Genomic DNA, 20,372 nt, shown 5'->3' with positions numbered 1-20,372 from the left:
ATCCATCCTTAGACTTCAAAAATGCATGCTTAAAAATGTAGATGTTTAGAAGTTAGATATGATTATGTTAAAATCATTCCCGTGTAGACATTATATGGCAACTCACTAGTTAGTGCTGTGTTACTAATGTGATACCTACTTTTATCCTGCAGTGTTTAACTCAGTAGTCAAATTACTTGTTGGATTAATAAAATGATATGGGAAAAGCAGTAAAAAGTGCTGTGCTCGTAACAAATTTGAACTTGTATTTTCTGAAGTTGTATTTTTATTTTCTGATGTTTTATTCTTGCAGTGCAGTGTGATCCACCATGTGAGCATGGAGGAACTTGTCTATCTCAAAATACTTGTTCTTGTGCTTATGGGTTTGTCGGTCCTCGATGTGAAACAAGTATGTATGTATGAACTCATTCAGGCTTTTCTCCTCATTACATGTTTGAATTTGCAGAAAATTAGGAGACAAAAAAAGCCTTTCTGTTTTCTATATTTCTCCTTAAAATGATGATTGAATATAGCAAGGAAATCAAAGTATAATATATTGAAGTAATACAGTATCCAAACTATTTCAGAGCATATCTTTACCAGCAGCATAGTTGTATTATGTAAAAATATGCACATCTATATCAACATTTTCTACATAAAAATGCTTCTAGAAAAACAAACAAAAAAAAAAAAACAAGCAAAAAACCCTCCATGTTATTTACAGTAACATTTGCAAGATTCAAGGTTGTGTGAGTGAATGTAGCAATACTAATTTTGAGAACACAAAAAGACAACCATACCTATTAGAAGCCATGTTATTGTGCAATACAAGCTACAAAAGAGGTTAAATATATAGAACATTTGGGGAAAAAATCATCCTTCCAACCCTGAATTCCATATTAGCTGAATGGCGAAACATATGCAACTTCATTATTACAGTCCTCACTGCTTATTTAAATATCAGGTTGCCCTTGACAGGAATACAATTTTATCTCTGAACCTGAGTAGCTAGAATACTTAAAAAGCAAAGAATTTTAGATGCAAGACTTCTCATAGAGAAAGAAAACCAAAGAAAGGGACAGATTCATCCCTCAGTTTACCTCTTGGGCTAATTCCATTAGTTATTTGCTGTAATAGAGCAACTTCAGGATCTGCATCTGTGTGGCCAATAAGAGATTTTGATCTTTTGTGTATTTTGCAGTGGTGTGTAACAGACACTGTCACAACGGCGGGGTCTGTGTGTCACCAGACGAGTGCCAATGCAGAAGTGGATGGAGCAGCCCTTCTTGCGAAACAGGTAGGTGGTTAGAAACGACTGGCCTCTCGTGTCTTTTGCTGCCTGAAATCCATGTGATTCCTGCAATTCAGCAGTCAGACTGGGAATTGTTTAAAGAATTAAAACATAAGAATAGGAGACCTAGTAAAGGGCAGAACCTCAGAAGACTTTATGTAAGTATTCATAAGTTTAGATGTTTATCTAAATCTCAGAGTCACATAGAGGAAACCCACAAAAAATCTCTTTGCAGCTTTTTAAGCTTGTGTGATTCTGGAGTTTATTTTGTGCACAAAAACAAAATAAAGCTTTTCACCCTTTCAGAAGTTACAACCTTACTAGGTAGCTTCTGCAAATGAGAATAGTTCTCTCTGGGGCTTTGGAGCTGTGTTGATTTACAGTCTCAGCTGCCACGGACATAACCTCACCCTTTGTTAGTCTTGTTCACGGAGAGCTCAGAGAACGAGTCCTGCCCCACACCCACAGTGGCAGAGTTGAGGGCAAAGCAGCCATCCGCACCGCTCACGATCCGTGCAACTTCCAGCTTTCGTTGCTTTTAAACCTACACGTTTCTCTCAAGGTGTAGTGGTGGGGCAGAAAGAAGAAGGGTTTGGCTTTTGGTGATTTTTAATGGTATCCAGTCAAATCTGAACTTTTTATGGCAATGGAAACAGGAGGCCAGTTGAAGTTAGGATGAGAACATAAACAAGAAAACATGACTCCTGCTGCTAAGTTAGCAACTACATATGCACATCTTATAAGACCTTATAGCGGTCTTCCAGTACCTCAAGGGGGCCTACAAGAAAGATGGGGAGAGGCTGTTCAGGAGGGCCAGTTGTGATAGGACAAGGGGTAATGGTTTTAAAATAGAGGGAGGTAGATTCAGGTTGGATATTAGGAAAAAATTTTTTACCGTGAGAGTTGTAGAACACTGGAACAGGTTGCCCAGAGAGGTGGTGGATGCTCCATCCCTGGAGACGTTCAAGGCCCGGTTGGATGAGGCCCTGAGCAACCTGATCTAGTTGGAGATATCCCTGTTCCTTGCAGGGGGGTTGGACTAGATGACCTTTGAAGGTCCCTTCCAGCCCTAACGATTCTATGATTCTATGATTCTATGATCTAATACTGCCTAGTCTAAAGAGAAGTGACCCTAGAAGGGTAAACTACCAGAAACTGACACCGGCTACAAAGATTTTTGTGGTCCAGTTTTCGGATTCAGTTTGGCCATTCCAGAAGATGGCTTGTGACTGTATGAGAAAGAACAAAAGCCAGTTTGCAAGGAGAACATAATCGTTCGTCCCCTGAAGTTAAACACCCTGCTGCTGCCAGAATTCATGCGTTTCACACCTGCAGAGTACCTACACAGGCGTCCACAGAAGCGTGCACACTCAGGGAAAAGCCACCTCCACCCCTCACTACAAAAGGACAAGGTGAGGACTGGGACTAGGTACCTTCTTCCAGACAGGACTCCTGGTTTTGAACCCTGTTATGAATAGAGACAGCTCAGACCTTCCTCTCAGGGTCTAAGTGCTAAAAGCTGGAGTACACATTTCTCCTCCAAAGGCTCAGTAACTACAGCACTCACCTGGGACAAGGAATGCAAAATAGTGAAATATTAAAAGGAGCGAGCACAAGGAGTACCTTAATCAGTGCCAAACCTCAAGGCTCCAGAGGCAGCCTGCCTTTGCCATACTGAATATTAAATGACTAAGACACCTTCAGCCTACATTACCTTTCCTGGAAGGTGAGAGATGTCATTTTAACCTCCATCTGCCTGAGATTGCTCTTCCTGTAAGTGTTGAAGTGACAGACTTATTGAGGACACATAAATTAACCTAGCTAAGATCCACGGTAAATGACTGGGATTGCCACTAGCTATTCTGATTCCCACTATCTCCTCTTTCTCCTGCTGGAGATTACTCTCCTTCAGTTCTGCAAATTTATTTTGGGGTGGCTTTAAATAGGATTATTCCAAGAGGAGGAGAAGCAGCAGCAGCAGAAGCAGTAATTTCCAACCTAGAATAACCGCAGCAGGGTTTGTTTGTTGGACAATACCTCAGGTTAAAGAATATCAGGTTCACTTCTCACTGCTTTTTGTGGGCTCGACAGAGTATTTTGTGGAGAGTGTTGGGGTTTCCTTTCTCCAGTGATGTAGTAGGAATCTCTGGATGAACACAGATACAGAAACAAAACCAAAAAAGGAACTTAGAGGACTTTACCACTGGAAATATAAACACTGATAGAGTATGGACATCTGCGAACTAGCTAGGACAATGAGGCAATTAATCCAAATTCACGATTAGCAATGGATGAAGTCCATTTGGACTGCACAAGTGATTGCTGCTTCCTCAGATAAGCCTCTCAGTTAGACTACCATTTCCCTTTTTTTCTCTTTCCAAATTGACATTTTATTTCTCCTTTTGTTCATCTGAAACACTTTAGCAACTCTTAATTTATTTAAGCTTTAATGTATCTAATTTATTTAATGGGCTATTTCAAGATGCTGAAAGACAAAAGGAATAGAAGGAAAAAAGACTGGTTTACATTGTCACTCTGCCTTACAGTGAAAACTTGATCAGATTCCTCATTTTTCACACAGTGACTTCCCAACTAAACTAGTCTGCAGTGCAAACACTTCTATTTTCCAAGTCGGGTACTTGCTACACAGAAATATGCAGGGCAGCTTTTAATTCCTAATGCCTGTTATATCATCTACAGTAATAACAGAGGAATAAAGAGGCAAAGGAAGCTCAGCCAGTGGCTTCGCTGGTGATGCATGAGCCAGTATGTTGTGAGAACTGGCATTTAAATGAGGCAGAACAAACAGGTTTTGCAGTGCACACCTATTCAACTTCACGGAAATACCACGGTGCTCTGCTGAACCCGGACAAAGCAGCAAATGGTTAATATCCCATCTCCAGGTTTATCCAGGCTGTATGCAATGTGACTATGTTTTATACCTTGGGATCGTGTTTGGTGAGGGTACTAGAGTGGAAGCAAATGAACTGTGCATATCACAGGAAGGCAGCAGAAATAAACGATTAAATTATATTTTACTTCATCCCCCAAGCTATGCTGAAACACCACTGAAACACTCCCACTGTGTCAACAATGAATAAATGTCACAGCACAACTGACCAGCAAGGATTGTGTGGAATTTATCACAATATCACTAGAAATGTTTATTCTAACAACATGTGCAGCAGCAAAAGAGTACCTACTCTAGAAAATTTAAAATTATAAGAGATTCATAGAGTTATCTCATATTCACATACAGCTGTGTGCAATCCTGTGTGCTTGAATGGAGGAACCTGTGTACGGCCAAATATGTGTACATGTCCTTATGGTTTCTACGGGCCACAGTGCCAGAGAGGTAAGAAAGTTCTATTTATCATCTTGATAAAGGATTCAGGCTTAAAATATAAACAGCAGCCTACATCATTACCTGCCCCCACATGAAGTATATCCAGAGATTTTCCTTGTCGTGACTCCCTGTGTGCTCCTTTGACGTTATAGACTGTCATAAATCCGCATTACATTGTTCTTAATGGTACTGTGAAGGAGTAAGCACTTATTTATGATGGCATTAATGATAACTAAACAATTAATCTAAAACTATCTGAAGTCAGTGATATCACTAATTAGCAACGATTCAATTAAATGTTAAAGCATGGCTCTATATTGTTCATTTTGTATATTCTGTAGTGTTTATTATACTGGTTTAGAGCCAGATGATTTATCTTCAAATGGGGCTCACGATGTCACCTACTTGACCATCCTAGAGCGTAGCGGATGGGACACTTGTATAGGACTTCTTCAGATCCCTCCTCAAAGATCTGATCAAACATGGCTCTGCCTGGCAAGTGAGCAGCACTTGATTTTGGGTTCCTGTCCTAAAGACGAGAGCTCTAAACTGAGGCTAACAGTATCTTGGGCTTCTTGCTCACTTTGTGCTGCTGAAGTCAAATTAATGAGCACTTTAACCACCCATTAGCCCAGGCAGAATAGACAGGAGAGAGGAAGTTATGTTTAGGGCTCAAACAATTAGAAGACTCCTGTGCTTACGTCACTTGCTTTTCATTTTTTTGAGCATGGCTCTAACACCCCTGCTGAATCTGGGAATATAAATACACTCTTATTACCAAACCTGAACTATTTAAATATTAAAAGTTCTTCTTTCTCTCTCTCTCTTTCTCTCTTTTGTTTCCCTGGAGTTCCTAGATGAATGCAATAGCAATGCATATTTTTGCAAGTGAATGATTCACACACAAAAAATCTAATTGCAAATGGAGCTTGCTGGAAGTTTTTTGTTTTTTGAGATGCTGGGGGTGAAGGATAGAATGAAAATGATACAGTGTCTGTAATTTGATGATCTTTCCCTTGAGGTTCAACATGGAAGGTGATTTTCAGCGTCTAGGTGATTTGGAATTTTTATCCTTAAGTTTTCTGGTTTACACAGAACTAAGACTTGAAAATAAATCTCCACATTTGTGGGATATGGAAGTGATATGGGGAGAGAGTGGATGGTTGCTGAAGAAATGCAAAGTCCTTCTTTCTGCTTCATTGATAAAGGGGGAATAAATAGGGCCAAAACAAAGTCAGCATATGTCAAACACTGATCTATACTACAAGGGCAGAAGCCCTGGAAAAAGCCCTTTAGCTACAGAGTTAGAAATGTAAGAGATTCTCAGGGACATTCCCACCACTTAACAGCAGGTATCTGAAAGAGACCTTAGGTGCTAGGAGTCGTGTCCCACATTCTTTCCACAAACAAGACAGAATCAGTATCTCCAGCTAGGTATCTGCCCGAACCACCCTTTGGAGAGACATCTTCTCTACCTTGACTAAAGAAAAAGCCTCTGCAGACTGGTCTCCCAACACAGGCACTTAAATAAAGAGCCTACATTTAGGCAACATTGATGCCCTGTGTGATTCCAGTGCACAAAACTTCTGCTTTCCTTTCACTAGCTGTTTGCATTCCCCCTTGTAAGAACGGTGGTCACTGCGTTCGAACCAACGTGTGCTCCTGTACCGAGGGCTATACTGGAAGAAGGTGTCAAAAAAGTAAGTTACAAACTTCCTTTGCTTTCCAATGTTCTCTGACTCATAAACAGTTTTTCTCCCTTTTGTGCAAGTCCAACAGAATATTTTGTCTGGATTTCTGCCATGATCTCCTATATTTCTATCAGAGCACATAGCACTACATTATGTCTAAAACCAACCTGTTAATTAGAAAAACATTAAGTCAAGTCAATGTTGGGAATAGAACATTTTGCTAGAATCCTCTCTAAATATTTCATGTATTCAGAATGAGTAACACTCGTATTTGGAGATGAATTAATTATTTTACATTAAAGATTTTTTTGGGGGGAAAAATTAAAGCCAAAGGCAGAGCTGCTGACTGAGATCCTTAAAAATATTAGAACACCATACTTCTAGCTTAATTAAGACAGTTGGTTAATAACGCTTCAACCTTGCCTTTGTTCTGGTCACCGAAAACTCCCTCTTCACCTTAGCATTGGTATTCATATTCGACTCTTCTATTCTTTTGGGGAAACAGGTTATTTTGGCACTTTTACAGACTCTATTGCTCAACAATATCTGTCACCCAGGGAGTTTAGGATATGTACGTGAAAACCTTTTTTTTTTTTTTTTTTTCTTTTCCCTTTCTTTTTATTATTCCTTAACCGGTTTGAAATTGGCAAAAGGGGAGCTGTGAAAATAACCATTCTTGGCAGGAAGAATCTGTATGTTTCCAGAGCGCTTTATGTCTCTCACACACAGAGGAAAAAAAGCTAGTAAAAAATTCCTTCCAGCAACAAAAGCCTTCTCAATCCCCATACTACAGCTCTCCCCTCCTTCAGCAGGGAGAATTGCGACGCACGGTTCTGCCTGTGCACAGTTCTGTACACAATTGAATAGTCTGTTCTGGCAGGAACAAGCTGGAGGGAAGAAAGGAGGAAAAAAACCTTATGTTTGGCATCTTGTTTTTGAGGTTAGAGAACATTAGAAAAGTGCTTTTTCCAGCTTTAAACACACTACCACATCTCCAGACAGATCAAAGGAAAAGGAGGTGATTATGATTGCAGTCTAGCAAAGCACTCCCCTAAAGTCTCCAACTGCTACCCACCCACAGCATGTTCCTTTCCACTTGCAAAAAGTCTATGAGGTTTTGTTGCCCATCTTGGTATAAGCTTTTGAAAAAAAAAGCTTTTGGATATGATGAAAATATTTTTGTTCTGTCCAATTTCAGCCTCCATTCTACTTCACTAATGACTATATTATATAGTCTGTTTTATTTAACCTAGTGTTACAAAAACTTAGATAAAGGACCTGGGTCTGTGATGAATGAAGAGAAACATCATTAAGTAGAAGGCAAATACTACTGTTTGCTTACTCTTACAGGCCACTGACTGTTAATAAGCAAAAAAATTTTGAGTAATGTTTCTTTTTTCTCACTTAAAATCAACTGCACATGGGATGGGTATCATGACCTGTTGAAAGAAGAAGGTTATTCATAAGCTTTTCATAACAAGCTGTTGCTATTAGAGCTGTATGTTTTATCATTGTTGTCATATGAAATAGCTTCTCTCTCCTCCACCAGAGGATTCAGATCTCTGTGCTCCTCTGGAGCAAAGGACTGAAGGGCACATGGCAGAAGTGAGTCTCAGCTGACCTCAGCAAACCTTCTCCCACCAACAAAATGGAGAAAATTAGTATTCCCATCAGCTGGAGGCTGCTCTCAGTCCCATACACCTCGGAGTTCAAATGTGAAAGGCATTTCATACCTTTCTTTAGGCATGATTTTATATCATTTTCAATCAGGCATTGACCAGACTGGAGGATCAGTTGACATGCATGGCATACACTTAAAGGCTAGGAGCATATACACAGACATATGTTCCTAACTCATTTACACACAGACAAATGACAAAGTGGAAAACAAATTTCTAGCACAATGAAGTTCCAATACCCAACCTCTTTTTCTTAAATAAAACATATAAAAAGTACTACCGTATCCATTTGATGTTCCAAAAAAAGAGCTAATATGTCATGTAGCTCATTCTGTCTCATTTGCAGTGGCACTATCGGTGTATATATAGGTATCTATACATTTACCAAATTAATTTTGATAATCCTGTGATCACTTGGGCCGTTGACTCTGTAGAAGTGAGACCAGCCCCATGGGCTGTGGGCCTGAGTGCTCAGAAACCCCAGCTGGGAGACGACCCGTGCAGTGCTTCTGCTAACCTTCCTGGGAAGGGTATGGTGAGTAAGGAATCAGAAAAAAACAGTAGATTTCTACTTTACAGAGAGGGTTTTCTCTAGATTTGAGCATCTTTTCTGTTTGTCTTTAAGGACTCCATGTAACCCAGCTGTGCCCTGAGCTGCACAGGATATTACAACTTTCACAGAGTAAGTTGTACATCCTTACACAAAGAGTAAGGAAAAAAAATACATGACAATAGCAAAACTGTGATGAGATACAAAGTTTACTGAAAGTTTAATACTACAACAGATCCCATTTCGAATCACCAGGACCATGTACCACATTTTCAGAGGAACTGCCAGAGGTGAATCTTTGCCCAAATCATAGCGTGGTAGTGTCCAACCTGTTGCTGCCAGGTAACCCTATGCTAAGAAACGTACAGCTGGCTTAGCCAAAATGAGGAATGTGGCAATTCTGAGAAAAACAATTCCTTGTGAGGGATTTTGTCATTATTTTAATTGTTCTTCATTCTTTGACTATGAGTTTTCAGTGTCCTTAGGTCCTTCTACACTTCTAGTACACTTTCAAAAACCTCTGACAGCAAATCAGCTGTACTACGTATTTACACCGAGTCTCTAACCTTAGAAATTTTGGGTGGATATATGACCTGCCTAATAAAACCTATCAAGATTGAATGAGTAAACTTAAGACAAAGACAGACAAGTCTGACGAAGTTTCCCACCCGTGTATTACATGCAGAGCAGCCCCACATTCTTGATCTTTAGTTTGGGAAAATATTTTGAACAAAATTATTACCTTTCTGAACCTGCAGTGAATGCTTGAAATTGGCAGTCTTTTCAATTTTGTCATCGTTTATACATAGCAGTAAACAGGTTTTGTACACTTATTTCTGAAACCTACTGATAATGATATGAATTGCATCAGTGAACCTTTAGATTTCAGATTTAATATGCTCTGACATGAAGTTAGAGCAAGAGGAAAATTCCCTGCACAGCCTTGATTACAGGAGGGACGCTATAGTTTCCAGGCTCACGGTACCATGACAGACTTCTGGATGACCCCTTTGATGGAGCTACGTGAAGTCAGGGAAGCCAGAAGCACTTGGATGCTCATCCTGGAGATAATTTGCACATTAGTGTTGTTCCTAATGTGTGAACCCAAGTGCCTTGCAACTCAGATGTAAGTAGCAGCCAGTCACTGAGTCAACAAAATAAGAATAATCATATTTGTGGGTGTCTGTTTCTCCAGTAATTAATGCTCATAAGTACATCTTTCATCTTAACAAATATCATAAAAAGACACTTAATATCCATAATCGAAAAAACAGATTAAAGAATTCACATGCTCTAAACAAATTGCATATTTGTCATAGAAACAGCTTTATGAAGTTTTTTTTTACGTAGGAACAGTGTTTAGAGGCAAAGATTAAAAAAAATGTCCAATGAGTTTTTTGGTTGCTTTACCTCTTGGATATTTTGGCATTGTTTCCACTGATTTTGTCTTTCCTTCTTAGTAGCTCACCTGCATGCACAGAGAAACAAAAGCTTCCGTTTGCTTTTGGCAGCTTCAGATTCTCAACTGAAGGAGATAATTAGAACTAAAAGCCATGGCAGCCAAGCAAAGACAGGTTATTTCTAAACTGAACCCAAATATGCTATTGGTTTATTTTAAATACAAAGTAATGTGCCTTAGGATTTTCACTTCCATCCCTGTACCATTTGGCATTTCTAATACTCTCTGCCTGACACCCAAAAACATGCAGGATGGGGCGGTCACACCACGCCTTCGCCATTCGGGCTTACTCTTCTTTGCATCCTTAGTGTACAGAGAAAGACATTCAGCCTAAAAGTTCGTGTTTGCTTCGTATGTAAATCAACATGGCCTCAAAAAAACTTGTAAATCAACCAGGTCTGATTGGCCGCCAGCTGAAATAGAAGGCTTTGCCTGGTGTGTTTACTGCTAAATGACTGCCTGGTGATTATGCAAACCAGCCACCCACACCCAGGACGAGCGGGTGTCAGGGCTGACAGTGAGATGTATGGTTATGCCTCGGCAACTGTACCACCTTGTGTCCTCACTTGCTATGCGTTGTTTTCAGCATAATCATCAGTCTTGTTGGGCAGAAAGAGGCAAATGCTGGCAGTATCTCAAAATAAAACTTATTTCTGGATCGACTTTGCATCAAGCAAACATACTCTGTGTTAAGAGTAAAGAAAAGCTATTTGCGTGTGGCTTGAAATTCCCTTTCGAAGAAATGCACAGCTGTAAGGATCCAGGGGTGTCGCTCCTGTTCATGAGGCTTTAAAGCAGAGTTCACACTGGTTTCTACTACATTCTTACAAAAAGTATAAGCAAAGAAAAATACATTAGATTTCATTTATTTACTACCCTTATTTTTATAGGACTGCTTTATAAACAACTCTTAAAAAAGGAAAGCTAATAAAAGCCGAGTTTATTCTACTTGTGAAGGGTTGGAGGGAAGAGAAGGGGAGAAAAACAGGGATTCACGGGACCACAGGTTTTTCTGGTCTCCGCTGCGATCTGCTTCTAGTGAGTTCACCTCCGAGCAAAAAGGCAAGCCACAGCTCCCTCTGGAGCTCATCAGCCTGCAAAGGTCACAGGAGAACGGTGCTGAACATCCTCCTCCTCCCTCCCCCAGCATACTAAGCACAGCTGCAGCCTGACCTCGGCCTCTCTTGCAGCAGGACACCTTCTCGCCCCCCGTCCCGCAGCCGGCTAGCCGGAGTTTCCGTGCGGTTTAAAACACAGGCCGTGTTTCTACATGCATCTGTTATGCCATGTCAGGCCGAATCCTGCCGACTGTGTATCCCATAAATCATCGCGCTGACATTGGGACTCTGCAGATTGGATCTCAAAGTTGTAGATAACTATTTCTCCATTTCAGTAATTCCTGCAGGCAGGATTTATGGCCAATACACAGTGCACAATATAATTCACGCTCATTCTTCCAGCTCCGCTTGCTCCTCTTCCCTCCCCCTCTCTTTTTCCTTCCCAGTACCGTGAGGACTTTACTTGCATGAAAGCTAGAGGCAAACTAATTAGAAATGTGAACACTGGGTTTCAAAGGCAACTTTTTGCTAAGCAATGTCATATTGTGAAAGTCACTGATTTCCCATATTCCAGCATTCCCATGCAATGTTTCTGTAGATTACTGCCTTGCCAGCTGCATAAAGAGGAAGTTTTACTGCTCAACAAATTAGATTTCCACCCAGTTATCGTCTTGATGACAGGTGTTATAGCCTCTGGAATATCTTCACTGAATAGGCAGATTGACTCAAGCCATCTAAAATCAGCCCGTTTGCAAACCAGAGGTCCAGCATACCCTTCCACACAACTGAGCAGGGAACAATCCACGTATCTCATCCAAATGGATGAAGCAATCATTTGCCTTAGACTTGCTTTTCATATGTCAAGGATGTGCTTAAAGGCAGCAACTATTTGTCTAAGATTTCTGGATGGCAAATATCCTCAGACAGTGGGTGTTTGGAAACGAATAAACAGCTGCTCATAGCAGAGAGACTTGTAACTTACTGCTAAAAGCATTACTTTCGCAACAGAAGTAGAAAGATCGGTAGGTTGGCTTGTTGACTAGCTGGTGCACAGTCTGGAGACACAAGAAAAGGAAACATCGGTCTCAGTTCTTACTTGATTTTCCAGCCCTCATAACAGAACAGAGTCATATTAGATGTCATCTTCCTTCCTCGGGCAGTAAATACAATAGAAGACGAAGAAAAAAAAAAAAAAAATCAGGGCTATTTCTGTCTTTCCCATTCAGCTGAACACAACATGATCCATGCATCTTGCCTGGAGGGGAACAAGGAGGGCTTTGACTTCCCCCCAGAGCAAGGGAGAGCCAAACAGGAGACAGTGACTCAAGGTACAACCTGGTTTGTGGTCTGCACTCAGAGCAACTCTCCTCTCTGCTCGCTCTTAGTAAGGATTTGTGACAAAACCATTAGCTGACCTTTCTTAAAAAGCTACATTTTGTTCATATATATGTCGTTGGTGCATTTATTCTAATAAGGGCTTTGAGCACGTGCAGTTGTCTCTACATTTATTTTTCAGGAAGAGAACAAGAATATATCTGGATAAGAACTGAATATATATCCTAAATAAGCCCAAAAGCCTTATTAAATTTTTATTCATTCCATAAGCAAAACATTCACGGACTACAGCATGAATTTTCCTAGAGCAGAGAATCTAGGTATTGAGCCAGTATTTCTTTACTTGTATCTCAAAGGCACTAAAGAAATGTGTCAGGTCTGCTGCTGTGTGTAAATGTATACTTAAACTCAAAAAAACCCCCTCTGAATTACTGCATTTCTCTTTGCAGTGGCCTTCTATGTGAGGATAAGTGCTTTTTTCCACTGATTGATTTAAGAAATAATTCTTTTGGGGGTTTATTTATATTAAAAATATTTTTTAAATGTCTCTTCTTAAAAAAGGTGCATGGGATCTACCACTTGAAAAGCCTAGGGGAAGGATGATTTTGGAGATTAATGTTGTCTGTTTATTCACAAAAAGACGTTGATGAGACAATCCTTTCCAACATCAATTCCCGAGTAAGCTCTAGCTTATTTTTTAAGACAGATAATAAGAGATGACTACCAGATTCATGCAGTGCCAATGCAGACAGCAGTCCACTTCCAAACCCACTGATGGGGCTCCCACCTGAGCTCCTCGCTCTTCAGCTGGGTTATCAATCAACCACAGTAGCCTGCAGCCGGTCGTCTTCTTGGCTGGAGACTGCATCTCCCATGCCACTGGGGTTACTCTGTCTGAATCTCCCTTTTCCTTTGTACAGATGAAAATAAACCCAATTGTATCAAGCGTAGGCAAGGGCTGAGCCCACTCAGCGCAATGAAAGCATACCTAAATGGCAGGTCACACTGCAAGCACAGAAGCTGCAAAAACAATCAGCAGAGGAAAACAATGTATATGAGAATCCTCTTTCCCTTCTTATTCAGGCATGACAAGAAAGCAGCTCAACAGAACAATTTATACACACACTGCAATGGTTCACTGACCTAATAAAACACAGAGCATTCTTCAATGAAGAGAAAATGTTACCAAACCCAAGATCCTAACAAGATGGGAATATAAGCTGTGCTGAGAGTATACTTTACAATTCCCCACGTTAATTATATACTAATAGTTGCAAAGATGAGAATAAAGTATAGGTATAGTCTCTTGCAAATTAATAGTGTTGCAAACTAAAACCAATCAGTAAATGGGAAAAAGGTTTTACTAATAATCTCGAAATCAGTTGCTAGCAGACTCTTCCTCAAATACACAAACGTGCACCTGCACATGCTTATTTTGCTTATAGTGGCTTTCATTCTGAAATATTTTGTAGCTATCCAAGCATCATACCATTGTACCTCAAGAAAGAGTTTCACCTAACAAGAGACAATAGACAAAATGAAGATCAGGAGACCCAGAGGGAGAACTATTTCAGCCCAAGGAGAGTGGAGAGTCCCCTCTCTGTATTGGAGCAACAATCTCTCATTGGCTTCCACGGGTTCCTGAGGTTTCAGAGTCTTGCCCACCACGTACTACCAGGGAATCTTTTGGAACTACAGATGGAGAGATCAGGATCCTCTTTAACTGATAGAAAATGTTACCGTCTAATGAGAGTGACACGACAGAGCAAACAGGAACGCAGTACATTATGCACCAACACTTGGAGCTTAGTCTAGCATCTCAGTAGTTTTGCCATCCAATATTCATTATTCTTCCGTTTTTTTCCTGAACTAATACCTAGGTTAGATATATTTCCTGCTTTAATAACTCTAAAAGGCTCCGTAAGTATATCAGGGTACACATTAGAACGGAGAGCAGACACAATTAGGCAAAGCAGTGGCATTGCACTGCTATCTATACGGTCTACAATTTTTCAGACCATTTTTTCTTCTGAAATGTATGCTAGGTCATGCAAATCAACTCATATTGCTAGAGCCGGGTGGTAGAGGGAATATATTATAAATGCAAACTGTCACCACACCCATCACAATTACAATTACGGCTCCCTCTGTGTCTTGTAGTAATTTGTTCTCCCGCACTGCATCCCTCAGAGGTTTCTACCAGATTATTTTTGCTATTCAGAAAGGTAATTTATTGAAGAAGTGCTTTGCATCTCTGTCAGAAAAACATGAAGCAAGAACTAGGGATGAGCAAACCTCAAAATGATTGGTAGCTTGATATGGATGAGGATCCAAATTTTAGAAGAACCTTGCACAAAACTCGCAAGCAATTTTATTAAATGACAGAAAAAATCCTTCCTTTTAAAATTTAATCTGTGGCTATAATTACTGACATTCAGTGGATTGCACATCTGAAGTTACTCTGATAGTTTGAACAGAAAGTTATTTCTTTATTTATAAATCCAAATCAACATTTCAAAGAAAATCAAGCTCTGGAACAGCATATGTGCATAAAAATCGGCACGGACAAGACTAGTTCCTTACTGCCCTTGGAAATAGAAAAAAAAAGGACTAGAAATGTCTAGTGTCCCGAATCCATAACATGTTTTTCAGAGCTATGTGCATTTGGGACCTTCACAGCAGCAGATATATTGGTACATCCATCTCGCTAATGATCTGTTGAGCATCAGTTATACCCTCTAAAGGGGAGAATGGCATTTGTTACCTCGACGAGTTTCTGTTAGTGTCAGGGTAGTAGAATCCAAATAATGGCACCTTTTGTTAAAAACATCCTTTTTGGCCAGAACCTACCCATTTCATGATTCACTTTTTCTAAGGATTAAATTCGGCAAGATCAAATCTTTATTTGCAGCCTAGAAACATCCAATCAATTGTTTCCTTACTGCAGTCAGGATGATGTTTCCTTTGAGCAGTGCTGCTGGGATGCATAACGCATCCAGAGAGATGGGGAACCTTCTTTCCAGTCGATCAATTGAACTGTGTTGTTTCGTGAAACTGCTGACCTGACCTTCCAGTTCTCACCCTACGAAAAAGATCGGCAGCATCCCTACATTTTAAGCCTGCAGTCTCATGATTGTGCCATTCTTGGCACAGAGCTTCTCCCTGGTTTTTATGTTTTATCAATAGGTGATGTATACTACCTGTAAATATTGGAAAAGGAGTAAAGTGCCAGTTTTAACACACAACCCACTGCTTTCGCATCTACTGGTTTCATTTTTGTTCTCAGCGTGAGTTCTGTCATCTATATATTCCTGACAAGACCTGTCGGTGTTATTTTTAAATCTGTCCCATGCTCTGTGTCCTTACCGTGTCGTATCTCCCCAGCTACAGCTCTTTGGTTTTGAGAATGTCACACCAAATCAATGTAACCACTAAGCAGAAAGGAGAAAACGAACATTAAAACAACATGTACACATACAAAAGCTAGAACTGCAACTGATCAAGCTTCCTGCTCCTCAAAAGAGCGAGAGAGCAAGTCAAACTATGCACGAGACCCACTGAGAACGCAGTCCAAACTCAAACCCAGTCAGAAACAAAAGCAGCGCCTGTGAATCACAGATAAATGATGGCACAGGGATGGAGACTTAAAGGGTACGTTGCAGTATGTTATCTACCAGTAGGTGTTCTTTTGGCCACGTTTCTGTGTTCTTTGTCAGTAAAGCTGTAGCCTGATGCATTACCTTAGTTGGCCCACACAGATGTTACTGCTTGAGGCTATTTTCTCTCTTCCATCCAAAGGAAGAATGCATCCAGAAGCAGGTCAATTTTCTGAGCTTCTACAGGGCATTAAAAAAAGAAAAGGGGGGGGGGGGGGGGCGGGGAGAAAATTGTCTTGAAAATTACATCTTCTAATCAGCACTGCAGTGTGACGCGCTGTCTCATCAGCAGCATGGCTCAGGATATGTGATGACAGGTAATTTTTGATTCAGAATGAAATAGCCTGTGCAGTCTCATTGTCAGGAAAGGACATGGATGTTCAGCTGTGGCAAGGTGTATTCCTAGAATCATAGAATACAAGGTTGGAAGGGACTTCAAGGATGATCCAGTCCAACCTTTCTTGGCAAAAGAACAGTCTAGACAAGATGGTTCAGCACCCCGTCCAGTTGAATCTTAAAAGTGTCTAATGTTGGGGAACCCATCACTTCACTGGGGAGAAATTTTCCCCAGTGAAAAAATTTTCGTCTTGTCTCCAATCAGAATATCCACAAGCGTAACTTGTACCCATTACCCTTCACCTTCTCCATGTGATTCCTTGTAAAAAGGGAGTCTCCATCGTCATTGTAGCCACCCTTTAAGTACTGGAACACGGTAATAAGGTGTGCCCTCAGTCTTCTTTTCTCAAGGCTGAGCAAATCTAATTCTATCAGCCTTTCTTTATATGGCAGGCTTCCCAGTCCTTTGATCGCCTTTTGTGGCCTTTCTCTGGACCCTCTCCAGCCTGTCCACATCTCTTTTACATAGCAAGGTCAAAAACTGAACACACTACTCCAGGTGTGGCCTGACAAGTGCTGAGTAGAGTGGGATAATGACTTCTTTATCTCTGCTGGTGACACCCTTGTTGATACAACCCATCATCCTGCTGGCTTCCTTTGCTGCAGCAGCACACTGTTCACTCGTATTGAGCTTCTTTCCACAGAGCTTCTTCCCAGACAGATAGACCCCAGCCTGTGCTGCACTCCTAGATTAAGTTTCCGCAGGTGTAAGACCTTGCACTTGTCGTCGTTGAACTTCATAAGGTTCTTGTTAGCCCACTCTTCCAGCCTATCCAGATCTTCCTGCAGGGTGACTTTGTCGAAGTGTCCACTTCCCCATTCAGTTTGGTATCAACAGACTTCATCAGGGTATATTTGATTGCATCATCCAGATCACTAACAAAGATATGAATCAGCTTTGGGCCCAATATCGATCCCAAGGGGACTTCACTTGCGACAGGTTGCCAGTTTGTAAAGGGGCGGTTTACCACCACCCTCAGGGTGCAATCTGTCAACCCGTTCCCCACTCAATGCAGAGACCACTTATCTAGACTGTAACGCCCCAGTTTTTCTGAGAGAAGGCTGTGGGAAACCATATCAAAAGTCTTGCAGAAATCCAGGTAGAGAATGTCCACCACTCACCCCACATCAACCAAGCAGGTTACTTTGTTGTAGAAGGCAATCAGGTTTGCCAAGCACAGTTTGCCCTTGGTGAATCCATGGTGGATTTTCCCAATCACGTGCTTCATTTTGCTTTTGATAGCCCCCAGGAGGATTCGTTCCACAACTTTCCCAGGGACTGAAGTAAGACTGATGGGTCTATAGTTCCCTGGATTCTCCTTTAAGCCCTTCTTGTAGATGGGAGTGATGTTAGCCTTCTTCCAGTCTTCTGCGATGTCCCTCTATCTCCACAACCTCTCAAAGATTGTATTATATATATTATTATCATTGCATTATACTCCTGAAACATTGCAGAGGATTCTTTTCCTCCAAGATCATAGGAGACTGATTTAGTATTCCCACTGTTTTGACTTTATGAGGGTGATCATGAAGACTGCCCTATTGCAACAAAATTACGAGCTTTTCACTACTTATTATTACCTACTTCTAGTGGGAAAAGGTGCAATGGCGTACTTGCATCAAAAGGTGCCTTAGGTTCAACTTGAAAAGTTTTTGTCTGCTAATCCATAGAAGCAGAAGGAGTTTGGAGGAAATGTCTGGCTTCTGTTAATCACTGTAAATGAAACAGCAGCACTGCTGGCTGATATTGTGACTGTCAGCAAAAGAGATCACTCTCAATTGCTTATAGTATGTACAGTCCAGAAAAGAATGCCTCTTGGCTTTGCTTAACAGGGATATTTTACCTAATTCTGTGTATGTTTTAGGGGAACTGATACTGTAAATCAATTGCAAGAACGGCAGGCAAAGGTAGACACTGGAGTTGTAGGTGTCCATCACTGATGCTACTTACACCAAGAGGACCTACTTGACTTTACAGACAACATTTAAGGTGGTGGGTTTTTTCCTTAGAATTTAGTAATCTCTGGAAATACTTATTTTGTGAGCAATTTCTTCCCTTTGGCTGACAAAGCAGGAGGCCTGACTACCTTAAAGATGTTAGGTCTGAACAGTTGAACTGTGGAGCTCCATGGAGGTTGATAAAAAGAGCTGCAAGAAGCACTTCACTGGGTGAAGTCAGCCTAGAGGGGATAAGCTACGAAAGAGTCACAGGAAATTTTAAGTGATTGCAAGGTCAAAACGCATTAAAGCCATCAAAGAGCAACCGCCGCTGCATAAAACAGAAAACTTAGCAACTTGTGAATTCCTTTCAGTGCACAGAAGAAGTGCGTACATTTTGTATGGGGTTCTGTGCAACACCTATATTTTATCTTAACACCTGCAGCTGCTTGTTACCTTATCAAAATCACCCCTCACCTGACATACAGCATGTAATCATGCTTTTTCTTTAACCTGCATTATCACGTTCAACATAGGTTTACTTTATCTAACTTACCGGTGTTGGAAAACATAAGATCACAGAAGTCCTTTCTAGTTTTAAACGGTGGCCTTATAGAATTGTGACATATTATAGAATTGAGTAACTCGACTGCATATGAAATTCCGTGCTTCGGTTCTTACTGAAAAGCACGGAAATGTTGATGGTGAGAGCAAGGGGAATGGGATTAAGACTTTGGTGACACTTCCTGACTGTCAGCAAGCTTGCACCCAGGATGTGTTGATAGTACTGGACTCTCTCTCCCCCCAGCAATATACCCTACCAAACTGCAACAAAGGGAAGACACAATCATGTTTATATCCATGTAGTTAGGGCTAGTCCCTAAGGCAGGGGGAAAACCTATCAAACCACTGTTGTCTTTGGGTCAAGATACTAAGCCTTTTTTAAGGGGAGGGGAAAAAAGAAATATGAGTCTTTTCAAAGTCATGCCAGTGCCTGGGAGGATTACGATAATTCGATTTGCTCTCTTAGTGTCTGATAATTTATTTAGTTTTCCTGTGAGAGGCTGTAACATTTTTGTTTGCTATTTTGAAATTGGAGCTCCTCCACAGAGGCCAAGGAGTGGGATTAGCAAGGATCCGAACTAGTTATCATCAACAAACGTTGAAGTCTGCCTGATGGGTATTGAGATAGAACTGTATTTAAAAAAGTTGAAGAAGAGGAAAACAAGGTGGAGATGTCAGACAGGAAAAAGAGAGAGATAAGACTTCACTCATTTACATAAAGGTGCTCATGAATTCCCTAGCAAGAAGATAAAGTATCTGCCCCGCAGGGCAGGCAGAAGTGCCCCTCCAGTTCAGAAGAGGTTTGGTACTTCCCTTAGTTCACTTCAAATTGAACTCTTTTGGATTTGTCACCTAAGCGTGAGATGCCCTAAGCAATAAACAACGTAAAGGAAGTTGATGCTGTATTTTCATAGTTATTTGTTCATTTGTAAGACAGCTGAACAAAGAGAGAAACAGATCCCAAGTTGAAAGACAGTTTGAACTCTTCTGTTTTACTCAGACCAAGATTGGAGCTCACCTACCACTTAAAGTTTTGCTGAATTACAATGCAAATTGAGCTGGAACGAGTTCAGTTATACACAAACTGAAAACTAAACGTTAATGAAAAAGCAAACTCATTTGACTTCCTGTAATTGAAGGAAGAGTCTGTTGCTCTACAATTTCAAAAATCTGCCATCAGTACAAAACAACCAGGAATATCTTAAGATGAAAATGATTGTATATGGTGAAATGTACACAGTAAATGTAAGGGAAAAAAAGATGATAAATCCTCTTTTGAACAAGTACTACCCTGCTTCTAGTTATTTTTTTCCTAGCTTTACTTTTTAAGTGGCAGGGAGGAGACATTTTCCGAGTTTCACATGATCTCAAAATCAAATCCCTGGATTTCAACAGTATGATTTGGGGACAGCAGGTTAGCCATGGGGACA

The 20,372-nt window shown here is 40.7% G+C and overlaps 1 protein-coding gene across 1 annotated transcript in view; it reads left to right on the top strand.

Moving 5' to 3' along the window:
* LOC104384628 (von Willebrand factor D and EGF domain-containing protein) overlaps positions 1-20,372 on the top strand; it is a 198,303-nt gene that overhangs the window by 149,804 nt on the left and 28,127 nt on the right. Inside the window, exons 22-25 of the mRNA XM_086616173.1 lie at positions 293-388; positions 1,181-1,276; positions 4,530-4,625; positions 6,221-6,316. Of these exons, the coding sequence (XP_086472299.1) occupies positions 293-388; positions 1,181-1,276; positions 4,530-4,625; positions 6,221-6,316 (384 nt within the window). The remainder of the gene's footprint in view (positions 1-292; positions 389-1,180; positions 1,277-4,529; positions 4,626-6,220; positions 6,317-20,372) is intronic.

Source organism: Tauraco erythrolophus, chromosome 8 (genome assembly GCF_009769465.1).
Source record: "Tauraco erythrolophus isolate bTauEry1 chromosome 8, bTauEry1.pri, whole genome shotgun sequence".
In the NCBI taxonomy this organism is placed as follows: domain Eukaryota; kingdom Metazoa; phylum Chordata; class Aves; order Musophagiformes; family Musophagidae; genus Tauraco; species Tauraco erythrolophus.
Note: the sequence above shows the minus strand (reverse complement) of the source record. Positions and strands in the feature narration are given on the sequence as shown.